The sequence below is a fragment of the Caretta caretta genome, chromosome 14 (genome assembly GCF_965140235.1).
Source record: "Caretta caretta isolate rCarCar2 chromosome 14, rCarCar1.hap1, whole genome shotgun sequence".
NCBI classification, from domain to species: Eukaryota; Metazoa; Chordata; order Testudines; family Cheloniidae; genus Caretta; species Caretta caretta.
In genome coordinates, this window is record NC_134219.1 from 45,482,817 (window position 1) to 45,492,397 (window position 9,581).

Genomic DNA, 9,581 nt, shown 5'->3' on the forward strand with positions numbered 1-9,581 from the left:
ATACCTCACAACACGCCAGCCTTCAAATGCTTTTACCAGTCCAGTCTGGCAATTCCTAGGCCTCCAGCGCTCTGATTGATCTGTTGATGTGAAGGGAACCTAAGAAAATTCACTCCACCCTAGGTGATTGTTGGAGAGCGAGGCAATCAAATCCTTCCCTGACAGCCCCTGCTAATTGAGTGCGCCATCCTAGAGGGAACAATCCCACAGGTGCCCAGAAGTGGAGACCAGGTCGGATCAGCCGCTGGAGCCCCCCAGAGGGAGGCAGGACTTCAGAATGACGTTCACACACTAATTTTAGTTTGGGAAGAGGGGAGCTGTCGAGGGACTGGACTGAGGGCTCTAAAATCGCGAATGCGAGGACGTTCACATTGATGGTCTGGTGGATCTCCGTCAAATGCTTGGGGTTTCCAGAGGAGCGTAAGGGAGTGAAATTCAATAGTATTTGGCTACCACCTCGCTTACGCTGTCTTGGAAACCCCAGCCTCAATACTGAGCTGGTTGGTGGACTGGAAGAATCTGTGGAGGTGTCACTGTGGCAGGGATGTCAACGTGGTGAGGGGGACTGGCTGGCTCATAGGATACAGGCCCTTTTGCCTCTCGGGACGCCAGCTCTGCTCTGGCCCCACAATGGAAGGACAGGAGGACTGTTGGCCGATGGAGAATGAGACCTTTCCCCTCTAGGGGTTACTGGCTACAATCTAGGTCAGTAGTGACTGAAAGGCCTTCCTGTTTGAGGGCCGTTCTGCATTCATGAGATTAGTTGGTGGATATCAGTCAGACCTCTGCCAGGGCATCGGAAAACAGCAGCCCCTTTGCTACTCTCTAGCTCCCTTGTTGGGAAACTTAGCAAAGGGTCAAGGAGTGAATGGGCCACAGAGGTTGCACATCCTTCTTACACACAGGAGCCATGATCCCAGTCCTGCCGGCACTAACCACTAGACCCTTCTTTCCTCCCAGAGCCAGGAATAGAACCCAGTCCCTGCTCTGACCACTGGACTCCACTCCTTTCAGTTTGGTGTCATACATTTTTATAATCAAAACCTCCCCTTTTATTTCAGTGTGGAGCAGCCCCAAACATGTTTAATTTGCAGAAGCTGTTCCCAAAACCCATTTCAGTGATCACTGATTTTTTTCTAACTCCCTTTCTCAAGGGCTAGCGGGGTGGCTGAACGAAATTGAAAGTAATACATTGAAAATGATCTGTCTTAGGTACTACAGCAATAGAGGCCTGAGCACCTCACAATCTTCTATGTATTTGTTTTCACAGTGCCCCTATAAGGCAGGGCAGTGCTGTTTTCCCATTATATAAATGGGGAAACTGAGGCACAGAGACTAAGCAGCTTGCCACGGTCACACAGGGACTCTGTGGCAGAGCTAGTAACTGAACCCAGAACTCCCTGACCCTAGGCCAGCACCTTAACCCCCTGGGCCATGATAAAATGGACAGAAGGAAATACAATAATTTCTCTCTTAACGTTGTAGTTAAAAGTGAAACGATGTTAAGTGAATCCAATTTCCCCATAAGAATGAATGTAAATGGGGGGGTTAGGTTCCGGGAAATTTTTTTTTTGCCATACAGTTCAGTATAAATAGTTGGGAGGTGCCCCTGTCTTACCCCACACAGGCACAGCCCCTGGCACTGGGGACAGTGAGGCAGGCAAGGAAGCTGAAGGTGCTGTAGGCTAGGAGAAGCACGTTGTGCACAGCAGCAGCAGCTTCCCCTACTCTGCAAGCACCTGGAGCAGGGGGCTCAACCCTCAGCCCGCACACTCCACCCCTTCCCCCAAGCCCCCACCCTTAACCCTCCTCTTCTTCCCCCCCCTTCCCCCTTTACTCCTCAGGCTGCGTCCTCGCTCCTCTCCCCTGCCTCCTGCCCATGGCAATCAGCTGGTTTGTGGTGTTCAAGAGGCGGGGAGGGAGGGGGAGCCTGCGCGCCATGTCCTCCCTCTTCCCCCCATCCCTCCTGAACGCCACAAGCCAGCTGATTGCCGCGGGCAAGAGGCAGGGGGAGGAGCGGGAGGGTGCTGATCTGGGAGGACGGATCTGCTGGCAGGCGGGAGGCGCTGTGCGGGGGGGAGCGTGTAGGGGAGCTGGTGGGGGCCGCCAGCTGTGGACAAAGCAGGCAGCCAAATGATGTTATAGCAAAGCATTGCACAACTTTAAATGGAGCATGTTCTGTAATTGAGCAGGGACGTAAGATCGAAACAGTGTTAAGCGAGAGGATGTTAAGTGGGGAGTTACTGTACTATATTTTGCACAGTTAGGCTGTGGAACTTATTGCCTTAGGACAGGGGTCCCCAAACTGCGGGCCGGATGCGGCCCAGGATTTCCATTTGTCCGGCCTTCGAACCAACAGGGGAGAAGCAAACAGCTGAGTAGGCACCGCCAGCAGGCAGGGGGAGGGGCCACCGGCAGCAGCTTGCGGGGGGGTGGGAAGGTAGCTCAGCTGAGCTGTGCGGAGGGGTGAGTGCCCCCGGGAGCCAGGGTCCTCCCAAAAGGGGAGCCAACTTAGAGTAAAAATACAAGCCAGATGCTTAATTACATCTCCAATAAATGGAGTAAAGAAGATGGAAATTAACAATTTCATAATGGTTAAATTTTAGCTACAGAACTAATAGAACCAAACAGTCCCAACCAACAATGGGAACATGGAGCTTCTCTTACCAAAGTACAGCCAAACCTTCAATCCTTTGTCATTTGCTTCAGCAGAGCAGGCACGTGTAGCAGGCACAGGGAGAAGGGAGCTGGCACGGGTCAGAGCAGACCCAAAAAGGGGAGCCTGATTTCGAATTTAATGCAAAACTGACACAATAGCGTAGTGTTGTTTTTTTAACGATTTTTCATATATTTTGCATATATTTGCATATATTTAATTTCTTTCACAGTCGCTTCGGCCCACGAAGCCCCTTCAGAAATCTAATATGGCCCTCGTCTCATAAAGTTGGGAGACCCCTGCCTTAGGATATCGCTGAGGTGAAGAGCTAGTGGAATTCTAAATAGCTTTGGACATTTAGGTGGGTAATAAAAATATCTGGAGTTGGAAAAGTGCGACCCCTTTTTGACCTGAGCTGTTAGCTAGTGTTCCAACTCTGCAGGTTGTTACCATTAGGAGGAGAAATTGGTGATGGAGTCAGGTGTTTCTTTGATGCAGTCCCTGTTTATTTACAAAGTCCTGTTTCCCTGAACACAGGAGGAATCGAACAGGAAACAGTCTCAAGACCTTTTCCCATCAGCACTCTGCCCAAAAGCACTCTCTCTGCTTTTTCTTAGGGTCACAGCCTCGCTGCTTTTTCTGGCTGGCCTGAGCTTTCTTAGAAACTTAGTAATGTGGGGCTGGAAGGGACGTCGAGAAAGTCATCTAGTCCACCCCACCTCCCCACACTGAGACAAGATGGAGCATAGCTTATTCTTGCTGTCTTTTCTGTCAGCTTCTCTGCTCTTTCTGCTGCTTCTCTCACAGACACACGCAGCTCCAACATCCTCTCCACCACTTAACTCACCAGCAGTGTGTTGCTTTTTGGGGGGCCATGACCCGTGCCTGTGTTTTGGGTGGTGGCTTCCATTGTTTCAACTATCTGGTTCCGTAAAAGAGCTTAATTGTTTTCTTAAATTTATCCAGAATGGAAGGAGACTCACCCATTTGCTTCAGTTAAGTTTAACCCAACCCATAATAATAATAATAAATTAATATGTATTTTAAACTAGTTTTGGCTGAGCTAAAAACCCTCCTGGTGCATGAACCGACTTCTGACTACTGGGGGCTGAGGTAGATTTTCCTAGGAACATGTTATCCCATCGTTGGCCACAGGGGGGTGTCTCTTGTGTCTTCCTCTGAAGCATCTCATGCTCGGGCCAGTTGGAGATAGGATATTGAGATAAAAGACCCCCAGTCCTCTTTCCTATGTCCATAAGTAGGTGTCAACAGAACCCCCAAGATGTTTCTAAAGCAGTCTGGGTATAAATCTCTCTTTTCAGTGGATCAAGTTTGACCTGCTTTGTATGTGTGATAAAATCCGACCAGTTCTCCAGTCTTCCACTGAGACTTCCAGGATAGACGGGACTTGAATTTCTAATTGTGGGATGGGAGGCGAGGGGAAGAAATTAGTTTAGCCCTTTCAGGCCATCACTGTGTATCACAAAGAAGCAACAGTACCCAGCTTGATCTCCTCCTCAACTGGGGGAGGGGGCGTCAGCTGCAGCCACTTTCGGGGGTGGTGCCTCAGAGCCGATCACGTGTATAACACAGGAGTGCTCCGGTGACTCTTGACGATCATGTGATGTTTGGGCTCCTTGTAATGGAATTGTTTCCCATACAACATCCACGTTTCCGCACTCTGTGCCCTCAGCTTACCGCTGCCCAGATTGTGGGAGAGGGCACCACTTGCCCAGAGCCACTGAGAGATCTACGGAGCGTGTTAGGGATCGGCTGCTGGCTCCTCGCTGCAGCCTGCTGCGAATGCTCAACCCATTCTTGTGGAGTGAAACCAAAAAGTGAGTGGGATCTTCTCTCTCCTCCCGACTGTTTGATGAAAGGCCCCATGTCCCATTCCACACACACCCTGAGCCAGCCAGTCCCTCTGCCCTGGGGCTGGATCTGAGCCAGCGCCCCCTAGAGGGGAAAGGCCCCATTCCACACAACCCCAAGCCCGTCAGTCGCTCCGTGCGGGGGCCAGATCAGAGCTGGCTCTCCCTGGAGGGGAAAGGCCCCCATTCCCACACAGCTATTCCCCCCTTGTCTTGCAGGTACCATGGCTACCACCAACCCCCTGGAGAACCTGCAGGTGGAGGCTAGCTGCTCCGTCTGCCTGGAGTACCTGAAGGACCCGGTCATCATCGACTGTGGCCACAACTTCTGCCGGGTCTGCATCACCCGCTGGTGGGAGGAACTGAACCGGGACTTCCCCTGTCCCGTCTGCCGCAAGACCTTCCGCCACCGCACCCTCAAGCCCAACCGGCAGCTGGGCAACATGGTGGAGATAGCCAAGCAGCTGCAGGCCACCAAGCGCAAGGTGCGGGACGAGAGCTTGTGCGGGAAGCACAACGAGGTGCTCAACCTCTTCTGCAAGGAGGACCAGGAGGCCGTCTGCCTGGTGTGCGAGATCTCCCACGACCACCGCTCCCACACCGTGGTGCCCCTGGACGACGCCTCCCTGGAGTACAAGGTGGGAGGCTGCCCAAGAGGTGACACCCGGCCCTTTCCCCAGGGCCGGTGCTTTACAGTCCATGAGCTGGAGAAGGTTTCCCAGGGTCCCTCTAGCATCTGTCTTCACTGTAGAGCTAGCCCAAGTTCTAACCCACCCCCCTCATCCATACGTAGCCCTCGGGTGCCGCTTTCACTCACCCTCATCCAGTGAGGATGCAGGCTAAACCTCTCCAGAGCTGGTTGTCCTCCAGTGCCTTCCCACAATGCCACCTGTGTCCCCGGAAGGACAGACAAGTTTTCCCACAATTCACTGGGAAAGAATCAGCTCTGATTACCGCAGTGCTGAGATCCAGGGGATATGCCCCCAGAAGTCCTAATGATACACACAGGGGAGCGCAGCACCAGTGGAGTCTAGCGGGTGAGAGCAGTGGGGGCTGGGAGCCAGGACTTCTGGGCTCTGTCCCCAGCTCTGTGAGTGGTTAGATGAGGGTGGACTGAGACTGGACTGTCCATAGGGGACTGGGTTCTTCTCTGGCCTTGACTGTGCCTCCCAACAGCTGTAAGCCCTTTTCCTTACCATAGCGCCACCCATGGCCCATCTAAATGCTAGGGAACTGACCATCTGGTTACTGCTGATTTGAGCCTGAATCCTGTGGCTGGATCCAGCTTGTTAAATGTTCTTTGTCCTCCCAGGAGAAGCTGCAGCAGTGTCTGGAGCCTCTGGAGCGGAAGCTGCAGGACATTGCCCACTGCAAATCCCAGGAGGAGAAGAAACCCGGAGAGCTGAAGGCAGGTGGCAGGGGCTCAGGGGTTTGCTCTGTCACCTGCGGCTGGGTCGTCCGTCAGATGTGCTGATCCAGCCATGAGTTGCGGAGCTGGGTTGGGCAGGGTCCCAGCTTGGATAGGAGACCTGCGGGAGGCCTCAGTAGGGGGCACTCTCCCCTCACAGTCAGTGCTGACTCCCAATGCCCCAGTCTAATGCTAGGGGGCACTGTGCTTCTGGAAGTGCCATCTTTGAGACATGTCAGAAACCCTGCTTGTGTGAGATGAGTGAAGATCTCCTGTTGCTTATCTCAGGAGTCACGGCACTGCCCCTGGGGTCCAAATCCCAACTCAGGTGGCTCCGTTCTGCCTCCATGAGCCCCCTGCAGTCTGGTTTCAGGTGGATACGGGGCTCCCCTTTGCATCCTCCCCCACGCTATTCTGCGGCTTTGCCTCACGGTATCACAGCCGCCATGCTCCGCCCCAGAGGTGGCTGCATTTTGACAGCCGGTGGAGCAATCTGCATGTACGCTCTGCAAAGAGAATAACCATCTCTGCCCACCTATAGAGAGGTCCCAGCCGGGTTCCCACTGCACTCAGCTCCTCTCTGTTCAGCTCTGTGGAGACATCCCACACAAATGCACCTGGGATAATCCCTCTAGTTGGACCTGGGGCAACACCACCACCATCACCTGGGACCCCCAGGTCTGGGGAACGCCCCCCGTCCTGAAACCCCCTGCTCCCTTCCTCTGTAGCCAGATCTGGGGAGACCCCCTGTTCTGCTGCTCTGTGGCCAGATCTGGGGGAGACCCGGGCTCATCCCTTGCCTTTCCCCATGCCTGACTCCAGCTTGGTCCTCCCCTCTCCCCGCCACTGCAGAGAAAGGTGGAGAGCCGTCGGCAGCTGATTGTGAGTGAGTTTGAAGAGCTGCACCAGTTCCTGGAGGAGGAGCAGCAGGTGCTGCTCCGACGATTAGAGGAGGAGGAGAAGGAGATCCTGCAGAAGCTAAAGGACAATGTGGCCCAGTTGTCAGACCACCGCCTCTCCCTCAACCAGCTCATCACTGAGATTGAGGAGAAGTGCCTGCAGTCGGGCATCGAGATGCTCAAGGTGAGGAGCCCTGAGGGGCATCCTCTTTTCCTGGCCCTTAGGTTGGTACCCAGCAGGACGTGGCTGAATCCCTGGGCAAGCACGCGGATTTCCATCCTACCCACAGAGATTTCTCCAGAGAGGCTCAAAATGGCACCCCTGTCTGGAGTTTCCAGAGTGGGGGAGTTGAGGGACCTCTGTCCTCCAGAGCTTCCTCCCAAGCCACTTCCAGCTCTTAAGGCTGGAGGAAGCAGCCAGAATTCCCATCCAATCCCTGGAGCTCCCACCCCAGGAGTCTCCTGAGCCCACCGAGGGGCACTGTTGGACATCTCCATATGGATATGGATGGAGCTCCGTCTCCATCTAAGGAGGCACCCAGAATTTCCATCCTGTCACAAGAGTTTCTTCTGGGGCCTATTCTGAGCTTGCTTCTCAGATACCTGGCTGGCTTTGGAGGAAGACTTCCTGGAGAATCCATAACAAGGACATTTAACCAGAGGTGCCTTGGAGCTTCCTGCCAAGGGACCAGCCACCTCCTTCGGCCTTGTCTGCCTCCAGCACAGAGACCATTCTACTGGCCTGCAAGTGCTTGCACCAGGGTAGCTTATTCCACTTTGGCAAAGTGAAATAAGTTAGACTGGTTCCAGTCTCCACCTTGTCCCAGCATAAGTCTGTCAGTAAAGTCTCACACACCCCCAACCAGCATAGCTATTCTACAGGCGTAGACCAGGCTTTGGCCATCAGGAGGTCTCACTTGGATGGGTTAGCATGACTTTTTTGGGAGGAGGGAGGTTTAGGGACCTCTCTCTCTCTCAAGAGCTACTTCCTGACTCCTTGGTCTGCTCTGCTCCTTAGAGGTGCCCCACTGAGGATCTTAGAAGGGCTCCGACTGGAGCTCTGGCCGGACCCAGAGAAGGCCCTTGTATCTCCCAGGTGTCCTCAACATGGTGGGGGAAACCTGGCCCCTGAGATGTCGTCGCATGCAGATGTGCAAAGAGCCGAGACCTTCCGAGGCTGAGCCACGAGCTCTGTGGTTGAGCCACTGCCCATCAAGGAGGCTGTCATGCCAGGGGAAGGTCTGGGAGGTCCGTTGCTTTGCTGGAGACGTCTCAAACCAGGATGGGCCAGAACGCTGGGGACCTAGATATAGGGGGCCAAGCCTGGCTGCCTTTTGGGACTGGGCGAGATGGGCCCTGTTTGGGGCATCTTCAGCTCTGATAGGCAAAGCATTGGGGGATAGGATGTAGGAGACGATCCTGGCATAGGTGGTGGACGGGCCTTGATGGGGAATCTCTCTGGGGAGCAGGCGGTGGGAGACCTGTCCCGCCCTGGGGTTTGGGCAGCTTGGATACTGCCTGACCAAGTCCTGGAACCTCCCTTGATCCACTTCTTTTCTCTTCCTGTAGGACATAAAGAGCACCCTGGAAAGGTAAGGCCTCCATTTCCCAGCCCTCACCCTGGGAGGTGAAGACAGCACCGTCCAACCCCCTGCTCTCAAAGGGGAAAGGATCTGAACAGGGCCGGGGCCTAGTGGGTGGGTCAGAGCTGCAGGAATGGACAAACAACTGAGCCAGCCCATGTCTTGGACCAAAATATCAGAGTGGGGTCTGGTGGCTTAGGGTGGGGGCGCTGGGAGTCAGGACTCCTGGGTTCTATCCCCAGCTCTGGGAGGGCAGTGCGGTCCACTGGTTAGAGTGGGGGGGTGCTGTGAGTCAGGACTCCTGGGTTCTGTGCCCAGCTCTGGAAAGGGAATAAGGTCTAATGGGTTACAGCAGTGGGGGCTGGGAGCCAGAATTCCTGAACTCTGGGAAGGGAGTGGAGTCTATTGGTTAGAGCAGGGGAAGGGGGACTCGGAGTCAGGACTCCTAGATTCTGTTGCTGGCTTGGCTCATTGTTTGGCTTCTCCGTGCCTCAGTTTCCCCCTCCTAGCCCTGTGTCTCAGGTGCAGGCAGGGTTTGTGAGGCAGGATAAGTGTCTCTGAAATGCTCCGTGTTAACAGTCCTGCCCTTCCTCTCAGAGTGCCTGGAGGAGAACTATGTTACAGGCCATGCGGTGCTCAGATCCGACAGTGACTGTGGCAGACAGGTACCTTGGATAGGGTAGGCCAGGGCCCTGGCCCTGTGGGCCCCTGTGCTGGGAGCTCAGACCCAGCTGATGTGGTGCTAGCTGTATGTCGCCCCCTTCAGGTGTGAGACGGTGCAGACCATGGAACTGGCCTCAGTCCCCATCAAGCTGGAGAAGAATTTCTGCAGCTTCCCGCGGCAGTACTTCGTCCTGCGCAAGATCATCAAGAGGCTGATCGGTGAGTGGGGCTGCTGAGGGCTCTGCCCTGGGTGGGGTCCCTTCCTTCCCTGGTCGTGGGGGGCTGGTCCCTCTCCCACCCTGTTCGCCAGAGAACATACAGGGCCTGGGAACCCTGCTGGCTCTGAAGGCGTCGATGCCTTGGTTAGCAAGAACCGGGAGGGGTAGAATGAGCAGGACCCTCCTCCCAGTGCATTTGGGGGCCATTGGGGGGGGGAGGGGGAAGAGAAGTGAAAAGGGTGCTGTGGGAAGGTTTGTGGGGGAGGGGGGCCATGGAGGTGGG

The 9,581-nt window shown here is 54.6% G+C and overlaps 1 protein-coding gene across 5 annotated transcripts in view; it reads left to right on the plus strand.

Moving 5' to 3' along the window:
- Positions 1-9,581, plus strand: part of TRIM39 (tripartite motif containing 39) — a 30,120-nt gene that overhangs the window by 15,304 nt on the left and 5,235 nt on the right. Inside the window, exons 2-8 of one of the 5 annotated variants that reach the window (XM_048818612.2) lie at positions 2,889-3,017; positions 4,350-4,494; positions 4,747-5,165; positions 5,840-5,935; positions 6,758-7,018; positions 8,404-8,426; positions 9,184-9,299. In XM_048818612.2, coding sequence (XP_048674569.1) covers positions 4,752-5,165; positions 5,840-5,935; positions 6,758-7,018; positions 8,404-8,426; positions 9,184-9,299 — 910 coding nt within the window. In that variant the 5' untranslated portion in view covers positions 2,889-3,017; positions 4,350-4,494; positions 4,747-4,751. The remainder of the gene's footprint in view (positions 1-2,888; positions 3,018-4,349; positions 4,495-4,746; positions 5,166-5,839; positions 5,936-6,757; positions 7,019-8,403; positions 8,427-9,183; positions 9,300-9,581) is intronic. The other 4 variants (XM_048818614.2, XM_048818615.2, XM_048818616.2 and 1 more) reach the window with 4 other exon arrangements.